The sequence below is a fragment of the Ctenopharyngodon idella genome, chromosome 16 (genome assembly GCF_019924925.1).
Source record: "Ctenopharyngodon idella isolate HZGC_01 chromosome 16, HZGC01, whole genome shotgun sequence".
Taxonomy (NCBI): Eukaryota; Metazoa; Chordata; class Actinopteri; order Cypriniformes; family Xenocyprididae; genus Ctenopharyngodon; species Ctenopharyngodon idella.
In genome coordinates, this window is record NC_067235.1 from 11,450,199 (window position 1) to 11,476,914 (window position 26,716).

Below are 26,716 nucleotides of genomic sequence, written 5' to 3' on the forward strand. Positions count from 1 at the left end.
AATTTGTAAGTGTTGTTTTTGAGCGAGGCTCAAGGTTTTGTGTCAGTTTGATTCGTCTAACTGAGCACTGCGTGTTCCCGTCCCTTTCCTTCTGTGTCCTGCCAACCATTCCATGTGTCTGTATCTAATAAACCCCCAACCTCCTTTATCTCTTTCTTTCTTTCCCTCTCTCCCTCTGGCTCTCTTTCTCAGTTACTTACTCACCCACTCTGCCCTTACAAGGAAAGGCAGGCAGGGTTGATGTCATAGACTGAAGAATGTTTAAAGAATCCAAAGGGGGGAGAGACAGAGAGAGGTGTTTGGATTGTAATACGCATGACCTGTGCAAAAGACAAACGAGAAAGAACTTGTTTAGATGGAGGGATGGTGTCATTCCTTTAAGAGACATGTAGGGGGAGGTTTCAACAGCTGTGAATCTGAAAGGAACAGGGGTAGAGACTGCAGAAAAAGTTATCATTGAAAACACACCGTTTTTTTTAGGCTTACGGAGAGAGAGAAACAACAAGGAGGCAGGCAAATAGGTAAGTCAAAGCTGTTTTCAATACAACAAGACTGCTGTAGCTTATTTAATAACCGTCCAATGGCTTAGGTCAGGGGTGGGAAATGTTGATCCTGGAGGATCATTGTCCTGCAGAGTTTAGCTCCAACCCTAATTAAACACACCAGAAGCTAATCAAGGTCTTCAGGATTACTAAAGTTACAGGCAGGTGAGTGTTTTTTTCAGGGTTGGAGCTAAACTCTGCAGGACCATGGCCCTTCAGGTATAACTTTCCCCACCCCTGGCTTATGTGCATATCTGGTGAGGTAACTAATGAACTTTTTTTTTCTTTTTTACCTTTATTAAACCTCTTCATATAAGAAACAGGCATTATCATTGTTAAACACAAACAATAAATCCAAGTCGTATACATTGAAAGAGAATATATATAATACACACACACACACACACACACACACACACACACACACACACATAACCTATATACACACACATACAATAATACTGAAATACATAAAAGCAAATTATATATTCAAATTTAAGGGGGTATCAATATGATTGAAGTTATTTAGAGAGTTTTAAGGCATTTTTTGTTCAGCTGCTTTTAGGATTGAAACCCATTTTTCAAATTATTTTTTATAGTATAATTTTAGATTTTATAACAAAACCTAACAATGTTTTTGGTGAAACGTTTTGCTTGTAAAACGTGCTTTTGCTATTTTTGCTATTAGGCATGTTGTTTCATTAGCCCATTATTTGAGAAGATACAAGTAATATTTCTGCTAAAATTCATTTGTCACAGCATTTAAAATAGTTAATCTATTTACTAAAGAAGGCAAAAGGGTGAATAAAACGCTAAAAACGTATTAACTAAATGAATAAATACTGTGCAGATCTCTAACAGCAGTGTAGTCATCATTGGCCGCAGATTTTGTTCCACCTCCAGCGGTCAGGAGAATGCGGAAGCGCCAACCGGAAGTGTGACTAGAGTCGGTACATTTGGAAAAAGTTCATGCGGGCAGATCAGATTCGCTGATGATCGTCCCCACGAGAGCTTGTCAGTACTAACAGAATGGTGCCTAACGCCAGCACAGCACCGTAAAGTGATATAAATTAAGAAAGGGCGGTATTTATCCATAAAACAGTAGGGATTGAAATTAGACGCGTTGTCTGACTGTACGTTACCTGTACTGTTTTGCCATAACTGCACCTTTCCAGAGAAAAACGAACAGTAAGTGCCTTTATTTCACCTTTTCTATAATGTGTAACACTAACGACACGTTTGTAACATAGTAAACTGGTATCTGTATTCTCATCAAAACCACAAACCATGTTTGCGTTCACAGTGGTTTTAGTAATGTAGCCTATAGATCTTTTGAAATAGCCTTAATGTAATGATATGTGTTTGAATGGCTTTAGGTATTTTGGCTCTGAACATCTTTCATAGTGTTTTTGAAAACGATTCCGTCCTCAGTGAAAAATGTTTTATAAAATAGCCTAACCATGGATGTAAAGTGAGGGGTGGGGCGGATGTATACAATGTTAACTAAATCTTAATAATATGCATCCACCTAAATATTCAGGGCTGGAGTTTATTAAGTAGGACTGGATTCATAACTTGTATTATTCACTGAGAGCTTTATCTCTCGTTACTGTCTGGGTTTTCAGTCAGATATCCATATAAGGTTAAAGAAATTTGTTTTAGCTCGTAGTCCTGCTCTTGCGTCTGATAAGCGATCATGAGGAACAGCTACACAAACTTTTCCGCATCTGAAGAAAGAGACCGCGATTACATGTTATGTGTCATTAGTATTTAGGGCGAGAATGTCATAATGAACGCGGGATTTCTCTGGGTGTTGTCCCTAAAGATGACAATATGGTTTATTGGCCTTTAGGCGACGCCAAAGTGATTTAGGATTTCCACCTCAATAAGAATTTTGTGCTGAATGCGGCTGCAGGACTGGAATGATATAATCAGCGCGAGTTATAACAACAGGATACCTCCAAAAAATGCACTGTCATGTTATTAAAGCTATTTCTCTCCCGTTATAGTTCAACATAAAAATACGAATATTCAGTTTGTAATGAGGAGTGCAGCCTTGTTGGTGTTAACAGTTTCATTATAAAACTGATCGTTCCCACGGAGTTCTGATTGGATAAGCAACAGTTAATAGATTGGCAACCAACCACCCTACTGTTAGGATAGTGAACTATATGATTTATATCACTTTCAAAACAAGCAGCTTTCTGTTGGTCAGCATGGTGAATCCATGCGACCCACCCTGTGTGAAATCTGCGTGGGAAAATCTTTTGCCCTCCCATGAAAATCCTCTATTGTGTGGATTCTGAATGAAGTGACTGGATTTCGACCTTTGAAAATTTGCCAAACTGTAAAGGTGTGGTAACATTAGCGATATTTCAGCAAAATTTTGCATGCAAAAAAAGTCTGTTGTCAATAGTGTAGCGGCGTATAGGGGTGGTGTAATGGGAAAGCGAGTTCAACGGGGGCCCTGGACAAATAAACAGTCCTGGGGGGCCCAGAAACCATAGCAGCTCCCCTGGCAGTGTATGAAGCACTGTTCACACAGAACTCACTTTCAAACCAAGCAGTTTTCAGTGCGATGAATTTGCATGAACAACTTAAAGGTGAAGTAAGTGATTTCTGGGAAATGCTGTTGATATTTGAAATCACCAAAACGAACATGCCCCTACCCAAAAGGATCACACCTTGATAGCTCTGCCCCCAAATTCAAGCAAAAACAAGCTATGCAACACAGGCACCTCCCCCCTCATGAGTGTATACGCCCCTTACTGCTGATTGGCTACAAGTGTGTTTTGGTGCTCGGTCTGATCCACTTTCAACAGTGTTTCTCAGAATTTGCTTACTGCACCTTTAAACATCAGTGAAATCTGCATTGGGAACTTTTTCATCCTCACGGAAAACTCCCAAACACATGGAGTCCTTTTGAAATGACTGGATTTCGCCGACGTCGTAAATGTGTTTGCAAATTAAGTATTAATAAATTTATTAAAGGATTAGTTCTGTCATTAATTACTCACCCTCATGTCATTCCAAACTTGTAAGACTTTTGTTCATCTTCAGAACACAAATGAAGATTTTTTTTTTGATGAAATCTGGGAGTTTTCTGTCCCTCCATGGACAGCTATGCAACTAAAACTTTGACCGGTTTAGTCCAAATTTTTTTTTTTATATGATGAACAGATTGAATTTAGACTTTTACTTACATAAACATTCATCAACTCACACATCAGTTGTGGTAAACAGAAGCTCAAGTATGTTCGCATGACAATGAAGTTTATTCTCACGTTACGCAGCACGTTTGAGGTTCCACAAGAGGTTTGTTCTAGCGGACAACCTCAAGAAGGTTTGGTTTGAGCTTCTGTTTGTTCGCTCATCAGAGTTTATATGTGAATAAAAGCCTAAATTCAATCTGTTTATCATATAAAGCGATCGAGTCTCTTCAGAAAATTTGGACTAAACCGCTCGATTCATATGGATTAGTTTTACGATCTCTTTATCAACTTTTTGAAGCATCAAAGTTTCAGTTGCTTAGGTTGTCAATGGAGGGACAGAAAGCTCTCAGATTTCATCAAAAATATCTTTAATTCATGTTCCGAAGATGAACGAAGGTCTTACGGGTGTGGAACAACATGAGGGTGAGTAATTAATGACAGAATTTTCATTTTTGGGTGAAGTATCCCTTTAATTGAACTACTCATTGGTGTCTTTATCATATTACCATTTTACTTTATGTACTACTACCAAGAAAGTTATTTCTTGTGCCTTTTTTAACAACTTAGAGTAAATTATTTTCATATTAAGAATGTTTTTAGGCATCATAGAAAGCAAGCATGTAACTGACAGACCTTATGACGTAATCACCCACATTATACGCACCCCCCATGATGTAATTATGCGATCTGAGTGAGCTGTATGTGAGCCAAGCGTAATCCAGACAGGCTGTGGGCGTGCCATATGCTTTTCACCACAGTCACCCAACACAATAGAATCCCGCTGCGTCTGGAGTTTCTGTACCAAATTCCAACCGAGTGTCTTTGTACATGTTTGAACTGGATTTGCGAAAGGAAATGATTCTCTTATTAGTCATTGTAATCAAAGCATTGTGATAGGAGTTGTTTATGATTAGTGATGTGATGTCATAGGTGACATTATCTTTGGAAACATACAGCTGTTGTGGTGTCATACTGTCAGGTAAATTGACAGCTCATTGTTTGTCAAGAGCTATTTCGCTTCCCAAAAATACAAGTTATCAAGATCCGGGTTGCTATTCACGCACACGACACTCTTAATATAGTTGTGAACTCTTATCTACTTACTGTGTTAGTTGCAGCTACTCTGTGACTTGTTGGACCTGAGATTAAATCTGTAGAGGAAGCCAGAAAACTGCAATGCAGAAAAATACTGTGTTTGCAGCCGGAGAGGTACTATGACACATTTACTTTGGTCTATAGTTGATGTGATGGACTTTTTATAAAGAGCTATTTGCCCATCTGCAGTCACAGTAGAACATTACTCATTGTAATTTCAACATGTCCTGTTGTTTATTTCTTAATGTCTCCAGTGTGGCAAACAAAATGTTGAAGAATTTGCATATCTCATGCAATGATCCTCAAATAGTTCCCATTGTTTCCCTCTGTGGGTAACGTTTACAGGCCACATTATCCATCAAGGCTGCACAAGGAGGCCTCATGGAGCCAGATCAGCTGCTTCTCCTTTCCACAAAAAAAAAAGAGCCAGACTCCCTATATGACATAGTCATTCTGATCAAGTGATGAAATGCAGACACATGCGTAAGGCCACTGGAATCTTTATATTGCAGCTGTTTCTCTTTCCATGGCGCGCACACACTGTGAGAAGGTCCTAGTTCGATCAGATCTAATCCTTTGCTGGAACTCCATAGCGGGTGATGAAAGTCACAGAGTGTTTTCCCTGGATAGTGTTTATACTGGTTTAGACTACATTGTGTTACAGTTGGACTGTTATTTTGCATGAGATGGATTTTCTCTCACTAATGTATTGTCTACCTTCTTCACATTATCAGAGTGTGTAGCAGTGTATCCAAACCATTACAGTATCCATAGAGACCAAACACACCAGCCAAACTGGCAGCTGGTGACCTCAACAAGCAGAGCTTTTAGTTTGTACTAGGGCTTGAGCAAGTATAGCTTTTAGTTTGAACTAGGGCAGGACGGTTAAAAAAATGATTCACAATATATTCGCAGTGGTTTTGCTGGTGAGATGAAAATCAGGCAACATCATGAATATTGGGATGTTCTTTTTATTTGACCATTAAAGGGTTAGTTCACCCAAAAATGAAATTTGTCATTAAGTACTCACCCTCATGTTGTTTTAAACCCGTAAGACCTTCGTTCATCTTCAGAACACAAATTAAGATATTTTTGATAAAATCCAAGAGGTTTTTTTTTTAATCCTCAATAGAAAGCAGTAGAAAGGAGTAAAGACATTGTTAAAATAGTCAACATGACTAGTTGTTCAACCTTAATGTTATTAAGCGTCAAGAATACTATTTGTGCACAAAAACAAAACAAAAATAACGACTTTATTCAACAGTTTCTTCTTTTATCTGTCAGTCTCCTACACAGTTGATTTAGTGAAAGCAGTGCAGCGCTTTCAGGTTCTACGTCTGAATACCGACTCATTATTGGCCGGCTCCTGCGTCATCATCACAGGCATGCGTCCTGCTGTTCACATAAATAGCATTGGCCAATACTGAGCTGGCGTTCGGACTTAAACACGGAAGCTCTGTACTGCGACAACTGCGTAGGAGATTGACAGGGTAGAGAAGAATTTGTTGAATAAAGTCGCTATTTTTGTTTTGTTTTTGCACACAAAAAGTATTCTCAACGCTTCATAACATTAGGTTGAACCACTGTAGTCACGTTTAACTTTACTACTTTTCTGGACCTTTGAATGTGGTAATTTCATTGCTTTCTACGGGAGATAAAAAAAAAAAAAACTCTCAGATTTCATCCAAAATATCTTAATTTGTGTTCCAAAGATGAACAAAGGGCTTGCGGGTTTGGAACGACATGAAGGTGAGTACTTAATGACAGAAATGTAACCCTTTAAGGGGCCGGTTTCCTGGACAGGGTTTAAATTAAGCCAGGATAGGCCTTAATCCAGAATAGTTAATCGTGGTTTAAAAAATGGCTTTCTGAAACACAGATTAAGTACAAATTACTAAAACCTGGACTATGGAGTCCTGAATTAAAATAAACCAGATTAATTTAAAACCAACTGTGCAAATCTGAATTAGCATAAGAGAGGTTGCCTGTAAAACATGGAATGAATCAAGAAAAGCTTCAGATTGCATGGAACTCAGAAGCAAATCCAAGGAAAACAATGGCAGCAAAAAAGACTCCAATATAAAAACTTAACTAAACAAGAGACATTTGTTTTAAAGCAAGCAAAATACATCAGCTGTGGGGAAAAAAAAGAAAAAGAAATGCCTGGAAATTTGTTTGTAATGAATTCTATTTTAGATGCATTCTCTCTCTCTCTCTCTCTCTCTCTCTATATATATATATATATATATATATATATATATATTTAAAATCCTGTGATTATTAATGCTTTGTTTTGTCCTTTACATAGCAACAAACTAAATGTAACTATTTACATATGTGATAATCGGTGTTGGCAGTCTAGAAATGATACTGTTTTGATCCAAAGCACTACCATAGTGGTTCCTTCATTTTATATATATATATATATATATATAATATAATCTCATAAAAACTTAAAAATATATATAAGTTTTTATGAAAAGGCAATTCTTGTTAGCAGGTCCTCAACCCGAGCACAAGCTCTACACTTCACCACAACGGTAATCTCCAAAAAACACTAACATATCATAAAAACTTTTACATAATAGAACATTAAACAGTAAGAAGTCTCTCCATATTCTCATCTTTCTAAAAAATGCATAAAATAACACTTTTTCAACATTTACTCTCAATTCAGCCCGGTGCAAAGCATGATGGGAAGTGAAAGTCCTGTTTGATTGGGTTACTTGACTGAAACATGTTATTTCAAAATGAAAGCCTCAAGTGAGTTATAGTAACCAATTCAAAAACCAAAAAGTCAATTTAACATGAAGCAATTACATTTGAACCAGAAACAATGGTGTTAAATCAAAATGAATTGTTTAAATAAAGTGAACACAAAATATATATATATATATATATACTTACAGTGTATATCAATATCGATATATACCCAAGTAATACATATGTCTTCTTTGAAACACAACGTTAATCTGAAGTTAAACCTGCCTCCTGGTAGGTTTAATTTAAGCCTCAATTTAGTCCTGGAGTAGCTCTAGTCTTCCTCCAGAAAATGATCTTATTAAACTCTGGAATAGACTAAGTCTAGGACTATTTTATTCCTAGATTACTAGTCTAGGGCCATTTTATTCTAGGACTACGCTTAATCTCTGTCCGGGAAACCGCCCCGAAGTGTCTTTAAGAAACAGAAGAACTATTTTTTAATACAATTTCTATAATTATAATATATTATAATTATTTATACAACAGTTCTGATAGACAGCCATATTGCATGGCTACTCGTGTGATATTGCTCATGTTTTACCAAAAATACTGTATGAAGATAAATATTATGTTAACAGTGTATTTTATATGGAATGAAAATTTATTTAAAGGTGGGGTAAGTCATATTTAATAAAAACGCTGTTGGACATTGTTGATATTAGAAATCAACCCAAACAAACCCACCCGTCTCTTCATTGCTCCGCCTCCAAAACTCAGCTTCCATTCCTTACCACCCTGCTCTGAGTCAGTCTCGAACCCCGGCCCGTTCGCTGCTGGCATTTGAGGTCAGGGCACTAACAATGGCGCTAAACATCGCATTCTCTAGTGGTCATCAGTGTGCAGTGGTTTACCTGCACAGCTCTCACTATCTGGGCACTATTACACACGCAATGCAAGTGGATGTCTGTTTATCACAGCTGACGCGCAACAAAATAATACTTCACGAAAAATAAAGTGCAGATGAATGACAAGGAAGCACAAAAAATGAACGTACAGTAAACAAGAGTAAATACAAACAAGTGTCCGTTGTTAGTCGCCAACAGCACAGCAGCTCCAGACAATCAATGACACTCAAACCCAGTGTTACTCACGTGTGAAGCGGAATCAAAGCAGCCTCCGTGTCTGTTTTCAGGTTTTCCCACTTGGCTCTCTCCAGCGCCGGAAAGCTTTTCTAATATTAACGCGGGTCCTAAAGCGCTTGCCCAGTCATAAACCTTCATTCCAGTGATATTCTTTTGAGCTCTTTTGTATTGTCTCATCTCTTTCTGCAGTCTTTCTTCAAATCTCCCTTTTGCTCGTTCCCTCTCCTAAACCATCATATGTCCCCTAATGCTGATTGGCTAAACGTTTGTTGTTGGTGTTGGCCCGACTAACTTGCAAACAGTGTTTTTGAGAAATGGCTTACCCCACCTTTAACGTTCTTTCTTTGTCCTTTTAGTGAAAAATCATTGTGGAAAATGATTTTTACTGTATATAGGCTTAGTCTTTTGTAAATTAGATTCTTGAAAAGCCCTAATTTGAACTAAAGGAAATCAGGAATAAAGGAATGAATCTTTCGCCGAACATGCGCTGATTGTCAAAGAAGGATGGATGGTTGTACCAACACCAAAACTAACAGAAGATGTGGCCAGCTTGTGGGTCTCTTGTTCTTTTTGGTTAGGTTGAAAGGGAACTCAGAATTAAGGATGTGATCATCTTTTCCATTTTGCTGCAAAGGACGCTCTCAAAAGTAAGTCATTGCTGTTTGTTTTGAGCATCAATGTCACGTGTGCCCTGCTGAGGATCGGTTACTGGAACAGCTCAATGGAACGTTTCATGCAAGTTTATTGTAAGTACCCGCAAACTTGTATTGATCTGGAGATGGGGGCCATGAGGAGAATAAATCATCTTTTGAACCTCAGGGTTTATGGCTTGTTTTCTGTCCTTTGTGAATATTTTATTAGAGCATGCACCTCTGCATTATTAAACATCTGAACCAGAGGAGAAAGGTGAAGAATTTGCACTTTACATGTCACTGCCTCTCATGGCACACTCAGAACTGGGAACTAAAAATACTTAGCCTCTCTTTTTTTGGCCTTAAATTGTGCTTCCACTTATGGTTATGCAGAAACCGTTAAGAGCTTCTCAGATTTTGATTGAAATGGGTTGGTGGACCACATCAAAGCATCTTTAACTGTTAGCATCTTAAAGGTAGGGCAGAAGGGACCTTTACCACTTGTCAGGCATTTAGGGAATATTTGTGTGAACTGGAGCTCTTCTGCTCATGCCAGAACATGGAATCTGCTGGAGTTTGTGGTTGTGGTTATGTGTGGGACTCAACTGCTAAATGATTCACAATTACTCCTCTTGATAAAATCATTCACCGTCATGGATTTGTATGGCTGTCATTGGACCAGGCTGCTTTGCAGTATTTACACTTGTGTCGTGTGTGACAAAGAAATTGAGTTGGGCATGGCCCAAACAAGGTGAAGAGGAACTTGCTATTAAGGAGTGTTTGTTTGTTGGGTGGCACAGCATGAAGTGTGAACAGTTATTTATGGATGCTTAGAAATGTGGCTTCAGTAATGTAGCATTCAATTTATGTGTGGTCAAAATTGTGTATATCAGCATTTTTACAATGGCTTTGAATGTGGCTGATTTTAGCAGAATGTACAGTCAGAACTAGGGCTGCATGATTAATTGAAATAAATCCAAAATCAGGAAATGGCTTTGTGTGATTATCAAATCATAAAGGGTGTGATTTAATTAAATATGTGCTGTGTTTCAGAGTGAAGCACGTCACTAGCTGTTTCCATCCACCTATTTTTATGCGCATTTTGGAATATCTCATTAAAAAAAAATGCTGGATTGAAACGCTAAGATGCGCATAAATTCAAAAAATGTGCATAAACTTATGCCCTCAAATGACTCAGATAATTTTTTTTTTATGCATTATGAAAACATGCACATAAACTACGATGGAAACACTTTTACCTTGATGCACATCAAAAAAGATGTGACGATGGGACGGCTTAATTGGACCAATTTAACTGGACTGAAATGCCTGAGCAAAGCCTGTCGTTAAAGTGGTCCAGTATAACGCACCAGGCGCTTCACCATCTGAATGCAAGATAACATGACAGCATTTATTGCATTTCATCTGTGTGCTCTGAGGCACAAATAATTTATTATATACAAAAATTTATTAAATACATTGGCTTCTACTGCAGCAACTTCCATTTGTCTTAGTGATATTTAGCGCCAGTTTTTCAGGAAGTGACGATTTTGTTCTCTTCGATTCACTGGATGGAAACGGTGCTTTATTCGCAAATGTTTGATGTGATATTCAAAGTTAAATTGGCAACTTTGGATGGAAACATAGCTACTGTGTTCTTACATGTGAGCAGCTTACTATCTGCCAGTGTTTGCATATAAACAAGTGCAGCAAACCTGGAATTTTTTTTAATTGGATTTAAAATCCATAAATCGTGCAGCCCTACTATTGGTAAGTTGTGTCAGATCTTTTATAAAAAAAAAAATTAAAATAAAATGTAGGGTGGGTCTGTCCATCATTTGTTGATTAAATGGAGGCAGATCAACAGAATGCAGATTAGATTTTAGGGCTGCCAAAGTTATCATTAACTTTAGAAATGAACTGAATCTTTAATTTAGTAATTGAATGCTTATCAATTTGCTGTTGTTATGGTTTCATTCATTCAAGTCAGGATGGTAAAATCATGAGATTAATCATAATTTTTTATTATTTATAATTATCCGATTTTATACATTTAGAGAAATAACATGTCTTTAAGTTTTTTTATTTAATATTTTGCAGACTCATTTTTACAGTACTACAAGTTCTACTAATTTTTACATAACTTTTTGGATGATTTAATTTGACTATTTACTTTCATTTCTCTTGTACTTGTACTACAGAGCACATTTCAAGTGAGAAGTTGTCAGTTCATTTTGAGATGCTGAACCGAAAAAATGTGAATGAGAAAGGACTGGCAATGGCATGCATTGCATGTTTCTTTCCTACCTGATTTAGTATAACATGATTCGACACGAAAGAATATAATTAGGATAGAGTAACAAAAATGTGGCTCCAATTAGTAAAGCTAGAAATGAAAGATGTTCTTTTGTCATGAAATCCATGTATACATCATCTGCTTCAGAAAGCAACAGTGGGTTGAAGTAGAGAGAGCTAATTAGCTAGGACAGACCAGGCTGCATTTGATGCCTTTAAAGTGTTTGCCATCATCCGTAATTCATAGTTTCAAAGTAGGAGTCTTACGGTTCACTGGCTGTATTACGAGAACTATAGAGGGAAAAAAAAGTTATGACTTAGTCATAGGGTCAAATGAGACTTGGCTCAGCTGCAGCAGCAGCAGGAGGAGGGAAATGAGGTAATGCCGTCATTTTTAATGGCAAACATGCTTGAGGTAAATATTTGCACATAGCTCATGCCATGAGAGCACTTCTGCGGTATATCACATCCACATGTCTCAAGCACTTTTAACTGTTTCTAGAAAAAGCTCAGTTGACCGTACCCTGAGGCCTCGTAATGGGAAAGTCATGGTATGACTTCAGCCCTGATAACCTTGGTTTGGAGAGCTTGCTTGTGTGCACGCAAAATCAAAAAAGAGATTATATCCTCCAACAAGAGAACATTGTATCTTTGTACTGTTTCTGACCTTCTGTGTTCTGCTGAGTCCTGTTAGTACATAATTTTAAGGGGTCCTATCATAACGAATTGGATTTTCCTTGATCTTTAGACAATTTTTTTTTTTTTGAAAACGTATCGCAACTTTCAGAACTCAAACCATCTTTTGAAATTAAGCTGCAAAAATGACTCGTTCTCAACTTCACAACTTTGTGATGTCATACTAATGAATGCATGAACACGTGATGATTCAAATTTGCATGTCAGTGATACCTGTTGTGTCATCAGAAACTTGATGCTCCCATTCACAGTAGGATAACATGAACGCAGGATAGATTAGCGTTGTCACAATACCAAAATTTCAGTAGTCTGTACAAATACCAGTAAAATTTCATGGTTCTTTGTACCAGTTCCAGTACCTGAGCTCTGCACTCTTGCAAAAACATGCTATAATCAAAATCGCAGTGTAAACAACTATTGGTTTAAAGGGTTAGTTCACACAAAAATGAAAATTATGTCATTTATTACTCACCCTCATGTCGTCCCACACCCGTAAGACCTTCGTTGATCTTCGGAACACAAATTAAGATATTTTTTGATCAAATCTGATTTCTCAGTGAGGCCTCCATAGACTCCCTTTTTCAATGCCCAGAAAGCTACTAAAAACGTATTTAAAACAGTTCATGTTACTACAGTGTTTCAACCTTAATATTATAAAGCGACGAGAATACTTTTTGTGTGCTAAAAATAACAAAATAGCGACTTTATTCCACAATATCCAGTGAAGGGCGATTTCAAAACACTGCTTCATGAAGCTTCGATTCTTTATGAATCATTTGTTTTGAATCAGTGGTTCAGAGCGCCAAAATCACATGATTTCAGTAAACGAGGCTTTGTTACGTCATAAGTCTTTTAAAACTTCAATAGTTCATGTGACTTTGGCAGTTTGATACACGCTTCGAATCACTGGTTGGCCATTGCGTTCACACGATCAACAGACATGTCTGTGATTGGCTACAAAGCTCAACACTTAAAAAAAAAAACCACATTGTAAATAGAAACCTCTGATGCTCTTCACAGAGCGCTCAGACAAATACACATTTGAAAGCAGCACCTATCTGCGGATACTGAATAGAGTCTGTACTCAGTACTACCGGTACTGCAGAAAGGCTAGTATTGTTTGGTGTTTTTTTTTTTTTTTTTTTATCAACTTGTTACCAAAGTACCAGTACATTTGACAGCCCGATAGATACTATTATTCATAAACACCAGATAAACTAAGCTAATGAAGTAAAATGTGTAAAATGTACCAAACTTTGTGCTATTACTGGTTGTATACATCCTTCTACAGTAAATGGTAGTAATGAGTGATTGAGATTTATTTTTAACAAGGTTCCTGTTAATTGTGGTCTGAGCATGAACAAAGGGGCTTTTGCACTGTAGAAACCTTTTCATAGTTCCTATAACTAATGGCGGAAGTACCCGCTTTTTGGCACCACAGAACTGGGAACGATTTTAGTTCTAGGAACGCCTTTTAGGGGAACTAAATTAGCTCCTACTTCAGAGTATGGTCTAACCCAGCACTATAGGAACTACCAGTGGCGTAAGTGTGCATTGATTGGCCAAAAGCATGCAAAACAAAAAAACAAAAACAGTTTATAGCCTATATATTTACTCCATAGAAAACATCGGTAGATGGACCAACGCCGAAGTCCAGGCACTTCTCAACCTTAACGCTAAGGAGGAAATCCAGCACGACTTTGAAGCGACCAAGCGAAACATGATTATTATTTATTTCTTCTCAGCTAGCGACATTGGGCATCAACCACATGGCAAACGCTATCATACTTTTTTGTATCCCATTTACTTTCTTTGTTTAACAGTTCTATCTAATAATGTATAAAATAGGACTTTCAAACAGGGCGCAAACTAATGAAGACTGAGAATGGGAGCACTATGTGCTCAGGGTCTGGTGAAGTCGTTCTCAGCGCAGTCAATCTTAAAGTCTTGCACAACAACCAGAGCAGCAGGACGTAAGTGACTGCTTATGCCATTTCAAAGTTCCAACTGGTGGTGCGAATGCAACCAGGAAAATGGTCCTAGGCAAGGGGAACATTAATTCTTGGGGGACTGATGGCTAGTTCCTATAACTAAGTTCCTATAACTACCCGGTGTGAAATCCCCTATACTTTGCAAAGAGGCTGTTATTGAAGGATGGTGCAGTTAAAAATGTATTGCTCATTTTCACATTTGAAGGCTGTGACTGTTTAAAGGGTTAGTTCACCCAAAAATGAAAATAACGTCATTAATTACTCACCCTCATGTCGTTCTACACCCTCAAGACCTTCGTTCATCTTCGGAACACAAATTAAGATATTTTAATTAAATCCCATAGCTCAGTGAGGCCTGCATTCACAGCAATGGTACTTCCTCTCTCAAGAGCTTTACGAATCGAATCAGTGATTCGGATCTCCTATCAAACGGCTAAACTGCTGAAATCACGTGACTTTGGCGTTCCAAATCACTGATTCGATTCATTAAGCTCTAAAGCAGTGTTTTGAAATCAGCCCATTACTATATTGCTGAAAAGTCGTTTTGTTTTTTTTGGCGCACAAAAAGTATTCTCGTCACTTTATAATATTAAGGTAGAACCACTGAACTCACATGAAATGTTTTAAATATGTTTTTAGTACTTTTATGGATCTTGAGAGAGGAAGTACCATTGCTGTGAATGCAGGCCTCACTGAGCCATCGGATTTAATCAAAAATATTTTAATTTGTGTTCCAAAAATGAACGAAGGTCTTACGGGTGTAGAACGACATGAGGGTGAGCATTAAATGATATTATTTTCATTTTTGGGTGAACTAACCCTTTAAATCCAAAGCTTTAGATAAAGGGTGAAAACACTACAAAATAACATCATTACAAGTGGACATCAAAGGACAAGAAATACTAAAAAATGTGTGATCCCTTTAAGAAATGAACAGCTGAAAGCTGATTTCTGAGAGTGAGACTTTTCTCTGGATATGAAACCCAGTTATACAAGGCGTGGATATGAAACAAGCCAAAATAGACAACATGTAAGTACCTGAGAATGCAATTTACGTAAAAGGAAGTGAAATGCTTTGCATTCAAGTCATGAAATTCCCTCTTCCAATATTTTGGTGAAGGATTTCCTTGTTATACCTCACCCAAGTGATGCAAAACAGTTGGGGGAAACATGAGGTACACATAACTTTTGTTTCTGTGCACCTTTTGTAGCTTTTTCATGCTAGTTTACAGAAGTTAAAAAACTTCTCTTAAAACCAGTTATGTTTTTTAGTTATGACAAAACAGAGAACAACATTGATGTATTTACTTCCCTGTAATTACTGAGATGTTCACCACATCTTCAGTATCACTCGATGGTGATTTTAAACGTCTACCAGCCAGACCAGATGTTATTATATAATGCTAAAAATAATAAAAGAGAAATTTTCTGCTCATGTTCAGGGTGTTTCAAAGCTAGAGACATGTAGGAGAGGTCTTTCAAATTTAACCCAGATGGTTGTCTAACCTACATACAGGTGGGCGGCTCTCTTGAGAAATGATTCTGCATGAAGCAGTTTCAGGCACCAAAGCTACAGACCACTTACTAAACGTTAAGATTTTCCATATGCTATCCACCAAACTATGCAACCAAGATCAGTCCTGGTGGTCTTGAATTTGTTTTTTTGTTTTTTTTCATAAATTGTGCGGAAATAATAATCTGAACTGTAACACTTCTTTGACTACATAATGTTGTATTTTTCAGATCAAGATGTCTGACTCCAGTAGCAGCAAGCCCCTTGTGGTAACTTCCTCCGTCTCCCTCAAAGTTACCGCTCCTTCTTTCTACAACCAGCCCAAAAAGTTTGCATCCGTCGCTCCTCCACGGCCCAAAGTACAGATGGCCCCATCACAGCCCTCATCATTTGCAAGCACTGGTGTGATTGGACGAGTTGGAGAGATGCCCCCGCCGCCTTCAGCTGTTTGTGAGGGTAAGGCAATTTCAATGAAAGATGAAGCGTGTCGTTTCTAATATGAGACAATCCATGATAAAGAACAAGATATGTCTTTTATTTAAAAAAAAAACTACTTTAGAACACATGTGGCAAATTCTTTGAAATGTATATATGCTGTTTTATATGGTTTTGGAAAACATTTACAGTTTTATTTCAATAACCCTAAAAATGTCATAGTGTAGCCATCAAGTAAAAAGTAATAATATATTTTCCTTACACCTTTAATACATGTTAGTGTACACATCTTATTTTTTTAGAAATATCATAAATTTATTCATTCATTAATAATTTAACTTTTCAGAGAGTTGAACTACATGATTTTACTATCTAAACTAACCTAGCCTTATTATAAAAATGTGAAATTATTTGGTATTTTAAGAGCATTTTTTCACCTTTACTCGCAGTCATGAGGGTCTACAGGAGTCTTTTCTCTGATATCATTTCCTGTTTCATGTTTTTTTTTATCATGTTAGTTGCACCACATGACATTGATTTAAAATATTAATAAGCAGTGAAGCAGTTGTTAACTTTTTTTTTTTTTTTTTTTTTTTTTTTTCCAATTACTAATGTAATTAAAAAAAAAAAAAGATTATGCCAAACTATTTAAGTTTTCTCAAAATATTTTTGAGGCTTTATTCTTCATTATGATATCACTAGTGGGACAATGATCCTTCATTATACATTGAACATGAGGTTCTTTTTAAGAAAGCTCACTCTGCTTGTTGTAGCAAATGTAGTAATTCCGTCCTCACCAGAATTACAACATATGCGCTTGGCAACAGAGTGCATTTTCAGACATGACTGTTAAAGAATTCACTTTTGCGCCAAGTGTTGTAAGGGTTTTGCAGATAAACTGCTGAATATAACTTTAAGGATTAAACTGAATTGCATTGGTAACACTTTACAATAAGGTTCATTAGTTAAACATTAGTTAATGTATTAACTAACATGAACTAACCATGAGCAATACATCTGTTACTGTGTTTACTAATCTTCGTTAATGTTAGTTAATGGAAATATGGTTCTTCAGTGTTTGTTAATGTTATTTCACAGTAATGTTAACAAGATTTTAATAATGTATTAGTAAATGATGAAATTAACATTAACAAAGATTAATAGATGTTGTTTAAGTGCAGTTCATTATTAGTTCATGTTAACTAATGTAGTTAACTAATGTTAACTAATGAACCTTATTGTAAAGTGTTACCATTGCATTTCTGTCTTTACTGATGTGTGGCATATTCAATATCTGCATTGTCCTTTAAATGCCAGTCCTGATGATTTAAAGAGTTGTTTTTCACGTGTGAGAGAAGCAATGTATGCTAATGTACATGCAGATAAGCTATGCCATCATGCTTTGTGTTGAGGTGAAAGAACAATGCAGAAAGGGATTGTTTTGTCATTGTGAATTGGTGCGAGTGTAATGAAATTCACTGCCTCCGTTCATTAGACTTCCCACCCCCTCCTCCTCCTCCGTTGGATGACGCCGAGCTCCCAGCCCCTCCTCCAGAATGCCAAATCACACCCCCTGCATCTGATGCCCTTCCTCCTGCATTCCCAGCCCCGCCCCCAGTTGCAGAAGACCTGCACCTCCCTGCACCTCCCGAGGAGTTTATCTCTGTACCTTCTGCCTCATTCCCCCCACCCCCACCACCACCACCTCCTCCTCTCCCTGAGACCGGTGCAGGTGTCAACTCTCAGGTAGGTTTCCCAATATTTGATTTCATTTCAATTTGATTTTAATCTTAACAAGTCTTTACATGCCCTTATGTCATTCCTAGCCTTTATAACTTTCTTATTTCTTGTCCTTTAAGCTTGCGCACTACCGACCACAAAAAACTCCATTCTGACTAACAATGTACTAAAAAAAGTCACCAAAAACAAAAATAAAGGTTAATAATCAATCAAATTTATTTAATAATCAGCACTCAAATAAAAACTTTAGATTTAAATTGGACAGTAGGCAGTTTTTATATCAGTTTTATTAATTATGTAATGATGTTTCTACTCCTATTGAAATATAAACATTTAAACAGTGGCTATAATAACTTACTTTCATGACAGATTTATTAAAACATACTTTAAATAATGAAGACATCACTAGCAGGTTAAGTATATGTACTATAGTGCATATATTTAGCAAAATGCTCCTTTCTTGAGTTGGATTTTTATTTATTTTTTAATGAGCAATGGACATTTAATATAAACTGAGCTAAATGCAACGATATGTGACATTGTTTACAAGCTATTGTATTGACGTCGTCTTTTCACGGTTGAAACACTAATTGAGTGATTACATAAGACATGATACATTTCAGTACGTTGTTCTGTTTCTTTCAACATAACTTCTGATATTCATTCATGTTTATTTTGTGCTGTAACTAGTAGTAAAGATGTTCGGTTAACGTACGTTTCCACGCTGTCGGCTACAGCGATATGTCATGCCACATTTAAGAGCCCCAAAACATCACTGTATTGTTTGAATTTCATCATAAAATTGACAGTTTCATATCAAAAGTCCACTCAACTGACATTTTTACCTGGTGTTATCATCGCTGTGCAAAAAATAGACAGACAAAAGGTGTCATCGGAGAAGTGCTCATTAAACGTCACTGTTTGACTAATGATTTCAATGTTTTTTTTATTTTATTTTTTATTTTATTTTCTGATTGAAAGCTCCATTTGCCGAAATTTTGGTGCATTACTAATTCTTACTCTTTATGGCCTGATGTGGCATGCCAGATTTTTTACAGTCTTCTGTAATTCTAGTGACTCTCTTTGTGTAAATAGAGAAGATGGTTAAGTGGAATTGAGCAGTTTGCTGCAGTAAACTCTGCTGTACTGTGAGACACAGTTATGCGTGCTGTCTGCTGACATGTCCATATAAGCCCTGGCTCTATTTATGGATGTGTTATTGTGGTGAGTGCGATGTAATTGGGCTACATCATCATTCTCACAGGGCCTCATTCAATCAAACAGACCTGCTTTTGCTACTGACAGCAATGAAAATACACTGCAAATCCACTGCATAAACATTTTTTTTGTGAAACATTTCCTTATTATAGAAGTTTTTAGGGATGGATAAAACTCGCTGAGCTTTTGCCTAAAAACTAGTTAACTAATTTGTATGCTGTGTGGTGACCTGACCCCCATCAGAAGCTTTAGGTAATTGTAACAAGGTTTAAAGTTCAGGGAAGAAGGAGGCGGGAACCGTCGAACGTTCAACCGTAATTTTATTAACCAAATATTAATGAACTGCTGTAAACCAAATATTATTGAACAACAAAACGAAAGTAAAGCAGCAGCCCCTCACGGACAACAGCCGTATAAAACATAATAAAACAACAACATGAATAGTCCAGGCCTGTTGTCGCCCTTCACTGTTGTCATTCCTCCTTTTTTCCTCCCAGAGCTCCTCCGTGAGAAACTTGAGGCCAAACTTGGTGCTCAGGTGACGCTCATTAGCAATCACGCCACCGGCCTCGAATCTGCTCCCATGGCTCTTGGCCCCACCCTGCTTGCCACAGTAATCTTCACATAGGACATGTTCTTGTGTTCCAAAACAGCTGGACAGAGCATGCTGGAATGGAACAGAATGCAGGGGTCTCGATGTGTCTTGTAGAATTTGAACTATTTGAACTTTTTAACTATTATTAAATTTTGGATTATACTAGTAAATGTTAGATATTACGTTTTTTTTCTAAATTAAAATAGTCTTTTTATATGCTACAAGTGATTTTAATCCTAACAAGCAATATTTATTTTGAGATTTGTTAAGGAGTACATTACATAAGTTTAAAATTATTAGTGTTAAGTATCTAAATGTAAAAATAGGGAAAATTTGCATGCAGTTAAATCTAATATCTGAGATATCAGCTGATATATATTGATTGAACTTTCTGTCTACATAAGAAAATCTCTAAAATAACTGATACAGTACTGATATAGTGTGCATCCCTAATATTACATCTCAAAAATGCAGTTCATGCTGCAAGAAGCACAAAAAAACAGTACAAGTTGTGTTGCTATGGCCATAGACATCACTCTAGCTAATGGTTGCAGAGATGCACCGATACTAAATTTCTCCACCGATAGCCAATTATTCAGAGTGATATCTGCCAATAACGATACCGATAGTTTGGGGGTTCTGCCTTTTTATATCTTCTTTTAAATTAATGATAGTTTCATTATAATTAATTATTAATTATTTTATTTTGAAAGAAATGCAAACAATAACTTTATTCTCTCCATTTCATCAACTTGTTTCAGCCTAACTGGTATCAGTTATAAACAAACACATTACTCAAATTAATATTAACACACATTAACTAAATTCTGAGGATTAAATTAACATTTCTTAACTTTCTGAATGTTATTAATTCATAATTACTATTAATATTGAACATCAAACTGGTTTCTTAGCATTTTCTTTACACATCACAAATTCAGTGCATTTTCCTGTCCTCTTTTGATTGACAGGATATATCGGCTCTGATTATGGGCTGTTTTTTAAAAAAAAATTTGCTTTTATCGGCGGATACCGATTATTGGCCGATATATCGGTGCATCTCTAGTTGCTAATTAAACTAGCTGACCTTAGTGCCTGATCCCAAATGTTTTCTAAATGTAATGATGTGTGATCATTTCCACTTTTTTTTTTTCTTTTTTTTTTATCCGATAAGAAGACATGCGCATAAACTATGATGGAAACACATTTACCGAATAAATCCCTTGATGCACAACAAAAAACTTTTGTTTGGATGTGATTGGATAAGTGGACTAACAAGTGGACCAATTTCATTACAAAGCATCTCAAATGTTGCTTTGGTCATTCTGAAATGCCTGAGCCATCATGAGTCATCAAAATGATTTGGTATAATGACCTCCCAGAACTGTATAACACGATTGCGCTCCCAAACACCAGGCATCCGCCTCTGAATGCAAGATAACAAGACAGCGTTTGTTGCGTTTCATTTTCGAGTTTTGAGGCGCAAGTCAAAATAGCCACAGTGGCGTCTCCGATTGCAGATGCCACTTTCATTTTTATTACAGATATTTTGCGCCAATTTTCCAAGAAGTAAAAATTTTGTTCTTTTGAACACATGGCATGGAAATGGTGCTTTATTCACAATATTTATTTATTTATTTTTTATTTTTTGTATGCAATGTTCGCAACTTTTGGATGGAAACATAGCTATAGAAAGTGCATGCTTCTTCTTTGAAGATTGTGTAGTGATGTGCTGTGGTTTTCTGAGAGCAAGACTGTAATTTGTTTGTCTTTCTCAGCTCTTCCAAATTTCTAAGAGCTTTGTGGATTCATTCACACGCACATTCTGCCCTTTTATTTTCTCATATAATTTGATCAAATGACTTTAACTAGGCATTAATTATAATCTAGAAACACTTCTCAAAAGGCACCGTTTTCTTCATCCTTTTTTTTAATCTCTGTTCTTCACACGTTTAATGTTCTTTGGATTGTTTTTCAGCTCTGACCCTGTCATTTTCTGTTTCACATATTCCTTTTTTTTTTATTGCTTTGTACTCTCTCCCACCCTTTTATTGCCTCACATTTATATACTCTCACACTCTTTCCAACACTACATCTGATTTCATGGCTGATTCACCCTTTCTTGTCGTTCTCCTCTCCTAAACCACATCCTCTCCAACCTCTCCTCCTCATCTTGTCTCATCTTTTTTCCCCTAAATTTCTCTCTCCCACAATGTCTCTCATTTTGTTCTCCATAGAGGCTGTTCGAGAAACAGACAAGTTTTGACAGGCAGCTGGGCTCTTTGACCGATATGTTATCAGAGATGGAAACTAGTGGACCTTTCAATCCAAAGGTAAACGCACAACCTTTAACCTCTGACGTTCTAAACTTGACCTTCAGGATTCAGTTTATTTCCCTTTAATTTTCCAACCCAAATTAAAATTCTGTCAATATTTACTCACCCTAATGCCATTCCAAGGCTTGCTTACTTTAGAAGAACACAAAAGGAGATGTTTTGACGAATGTTCATGCTGCTCTTTTATTTTTTGGTAGAGCTGCTCTTTTAATTTTTGATGACAGATGCCCATATTTTAATAGGCTAAAGACCAATATAAGCTAAAGGAACCTTTAAACTAAGCATTCTGTTTTAGCTTAAGTTACCATGACTAATAACTGGATAATAGAGGAACAATTATTTTTCACAATCTTAATCTTGCAACATTCTGATTCCACAATTTAGATATTTTGTAAGCCTTTTAAGTTCCTATTTCTCCATCTGATGTGTGACGTACTTCTGTGTGTGTTTGTTTGCTCAGTTGCCAAGCCAGTTTTCATCAGCACCAGCTCCGAAGCCAGTAGCACCACCACCAACCGCCCCTAAGCCCGCCCTTTCCTTTCTGCCCCCTCCTGAGCTGCAGGATCGTCCTCCCCCCGCCCCTTGGGCTGAGGAGCTCCGTGCCCGAACACGGCCGGCCAATCAGAGCACAGCCTCTGCCCCCGCTCCTGTACAGTCACTGGCTAAAGGCCCAGCTGTTGCTCCAAAGACCAACTTCCCTCCCAGTCAGCTGAATTCAAATTTTGGTTCCAAAGCAGTTAGCCCTGCACCTTCTGGAGGCGCAAGAGTGTTTAACCATGCCGTTAAAACCCCCGCCCAAAGCTCTTTCCCACCACCTCCTCCTGCAGCTCCTCCTGCCCCTGTTGCTCCACCAGTGAATATTCCCGCCTCCACACCTGCTTTCAATCACTCTGAAACATCTCCCATTCGCAGTCAGCAGAGCTTTGCTCCGCCTTCTCCTGCTGCACCTAAGAAGTCACCCATCTCATCATTCAGCAGACCAGCAGGAAACACTGTTCCACCAAAGGTGGGTGTGCCTTAGATTGTAACGTGATGCAGTAATTTAAATAAAGCTAACGTAAGGTGATAATATAATAACAAGCCAAAAAAAAAAAAATCTTAAAATGAATGCTAATAACTGTTGAAATAAATGTATATTTCCTGAAGTAAGTTTTGGTAAGCTTAAAGGGTTAGTTCACCCAAAAATGAAAACTCTGTCATTAATTACTCACCCTCATGTCGTTCCAAACCCGCATCTTCATTTGTGTTCTGAAGATGAACAAAAGTCTTAAGGGTTTGGAACAACATGAGGGTGAGTAATTAAGGACAGAATTTTCAGTTTTGGGTGAACTATCCCTTTAAGTTTAAGGCTTAAGATTTTAAATGGCAAACATTTCGTCAATGTACAAAGGTTCTAAAGTTTGGGGTCAATAAGATTTATTCAGAAAAGACTATTTCAAATAAATGCTTCATTTTATCTATAATAATGTATTATAATTTCCACAAAAAAACAAAACAAAAAAACATTGATAATAAGTTTTTTTTTTTTTTTTTCTTCTGCATCAAATCAGTATATTAGAATAATTTCTGAAGGATCATGTGACACTGAAGACTGGAGTAATGATGCCAAAAATTCAGCTTTGCTCTCGCAGGAATAAATTATATTTTAAAATATTAATGCAATTTAAAATAAATGTTTTCTATTTTATATACATTTCACAATATTACTGTTTTTACTGTAGTTTTTACTACATATTCTGCTTGGTGAGCATAAGAGACTTCTTTCAAAAACATTTAAAAATATTACAAACCCCAAACTTTTGAATGGTACAGTAAGTCATAAGATAAATAAAAATAAAGCACGCCTAAAGCTTATGTTGAAGTATCAAATCCGGTTCTGGAGGGCCACTGCCCTGCAGAGTTTAGTTCCAACCCTAATCAAACACCCCTGAACAAGCTAGTCAAGGTCTTCAGAGTTACTAGAAAATTGCAGGTAAGTGAGTGAAGTAAACTGCAGGACAGTGACCTGGATTTGAGGAACCCTGGTTTATAGTTTTATAGTTTTGGGACAGCTTAGGTTTTAGTTTTTGCATATGCATACATTCTGCATCATCTTTTTTACTGTGAGCTGTGTGGCGCAATCGACATAATTCAACATTGTCTGTGCGGAATAAAGGCAGCTATAGATGGTTAAATAGATGTAATAAAAGACCAGTCACATTTCAAGAGAACGGCCAATTGCAGTTCATATGCAAATATTACAGTTACTCATGGTGATTGATGAATGTTTAGTATTCAAAATGTTTTTCAGATGTTTACATTACTTAAAAAGTATAAAGTTGGCAAAAAATGACATCATAAAACTAAAATGTCTGAATGTCTGAGTCATTTCTGGAAAATGGCAAACATATGCTGTTGTTTTTTTTAGGTGTCTGGTTCTGGTGGAGCTCCTCTCACTATGAGGGAGGTAGAAGAGCTGGAGAAAATGACTAAGGACTTTATCAAAGACATGGACAAGCATCCTCCTGTGATCACCTCTCCAGCTACAGGTACACAAACACACTATGACCTCACCTACACACAAACTGGACTCCACCTAACCTTGTGTACACACCCACACCCTTAAGATTTGATTGGTCTTTTTCATCTCTTCTAATTTCAGTGATTTCATGGTTTTGATGATAATTTAAGCCTTAGTCCCAGACATCCATATGGCTCTTGTTTAACACACAGCAGACAAGCTGCGATAAACATTGACTGTGCAATGGTCCCGGGCTTGTCTTGCTCTTTTTCCGTCTCCCTCTCTCTTTATCTGTCTGTGTAGGTGTTTAGCTCGATGTAGCTTCTCTATCTCAGTTTATTACTCTATTATCAGTGTCTAAACACCACAGCGCTTCACCTCTCCCGTGTCTGGATCTCACTGGATGAGTGTTGTAATGATCTCACTCTGTCTTTGTCAGCATTGAGGGTTTTTTTTTTTTTTTTTTTAGGTTTCTTAGTAGCTTAGATGTGTGTACAGGTGAAAACTAAAAATACTTTTTGATCAGTTTTTGATTTGATCAACCTACTTTCACATACAACTGAAATAAACAGTTTGATTTGTGTATTCATGCTCTGTGTTTTATGGTTTATTTTTAAATCTGATATATTCTTGTTCATAGATTGATTTAGTTCTTTATTGCCCGGCTTGTTGTGTTGACCCTTTGCAAAGATGACAATTTAGCTTTGTTATCACAAGAATAATTTACATTTTTAAGTTTATTAAAATAGAAAACAATTCTTTTAAATTGTAATCAGTGTTGGGGAAAGTTACTTTTAAAAGTAATGAGTTGCAATATTGCGTTACTCCCTAAAAAAGTAACTAATTGCGATACTTAGTTACTTTTTATGGAAGGTAATGTGTTACATTACTTTTGCGTTAATTTTTCTCATCTGGGCTGGACTGTTTGTCTGTTTGTTTTTATAACAACAAAAAAAGTCCTATTTTTGGCAAATGTAAAGGCCCTTTCACACCAAAAGTGAAACGAATAAGCCTCAGGCTGAAAGAAATGCTAATTCACGCCTGTACAGTAGAGGGCGCAACTCAAACCTCTCAGCTGTGCTGCCATTCTGGATTAAAGAAGAATTGGACACAGGAGAAGTAAATGAGTAAATGTATGCTCACATTTAGTCTAGAATAACAATCATGTTCACACAACGCCTCTGCACTTACTCCCGATTTCTCTCAACATGGAGACCCTCAGATATTTTGTTATAAATTTAAAAGTAATGCGTTACTTTACTAGTTACTTGAAAAAAGTAATCAGCTTACGTAACTCGAGTTACTTGTAATTAGTGCTGTCAAAAGATTAGTTGCGATTAATCACATCCAAAATAAAAGTTTGTTTACATAATATGTGTACTGTGTATAATTATCATGTGTATATATAAATACACACACATTCATGTATATATTTAAGAAATATTTGCATGTATATACTGTATATATATTTATACAATTGATATTATATATATTATGAATTTTTCTTAAATATATACATGAATGTGTGTGTGTGTGTGTGTGTATATATATATATATATATATATAAATGATAATTATACACACACATATATTATGTAAACATGAACCTTTATTTTAGATGCGATTTAATCTTTTGACAACACTATTAGTAATGCGTTACCCCAACACTGATTGTAATAATATTTCACAATATTACTGTTTTACTGTATTTTTGATTAAATAAATGCAGCCTTGGTGAGCATAAGAGACTTCTTTCAAATATATTACAAAATTGTAATGTTTCCAAACTTTTGACAGATACTGTATGCATATATAAGTATTTAAGTAGTTTGAAAGCGTAGGGAGATTGACTCGATTACATCATTCACCATACTTAAATGGCAGTAAACTGCTGCTAAAGTTATGGTGAGCTTTGCTTGTTGGAATTTTTTGATTGGTGGAGTTTTTTTGTAGAATCGTGGGTAATGTAGTCCTTCACCAAGAATTTCACTGTTAAAGATGATTGTTTTAAAAATATTAAAGTAATGCTGGCTGATGGCTTTAACAAAAGCATCTAGCATCAATTAACCTT

At 36.7% G+C, this 26,716-nt stretch overlaps 1 protein-coding gene across 2 annotated transcripts in view; it reads left to right on the top strand.

Moving 5' to 3' along the window:
* The first annotated feature begins 307 nt into the window (after nucleotides 1-307).
* The window catches only part of zyx (zyxin), a 31,027-nt gene continuing 4,618 nt past the window's right edge, over nucleotides 308-26,716 (top strand). The window contains exons 1-6 of one of the 2 annotated variants that reach the window (XM_051866635.1): nucleotides 308-521; nucleotides 16,052-16,277; nucleotides 17,752-18,002; nucleotides 22,047-22,142; nucleotides 22,606-23,151; nucleotides 24,553-24,673. In XM_051866635.1, the coding sequence (XP_051722595.1) occupies nucleotides 16,058-16,277; nucleotides 17,752-18,002; nucleotides 22,047-22,142; nucleotides 22,606-23,151; nucleotides 24,553-24,673 (1,234 nt within the window). In that variant the 5' untranslated portion in view covers nucleotides 308-521; nucleotides 16,052-16,057. Of the gene's footprint in view, nucleotides 522-1,450; nucleotides 1,731-16,051; nucleotides 16,278-17,751; nucleotides 18,003-22,046; nucleotides 22,143-22,605; nucleotides 23,152-24,552; nucleotides 24,674-26,716 lie in introns of those variants that run through there. The other variant, XM_051866634.1, reaches the window with a different exon arrangement.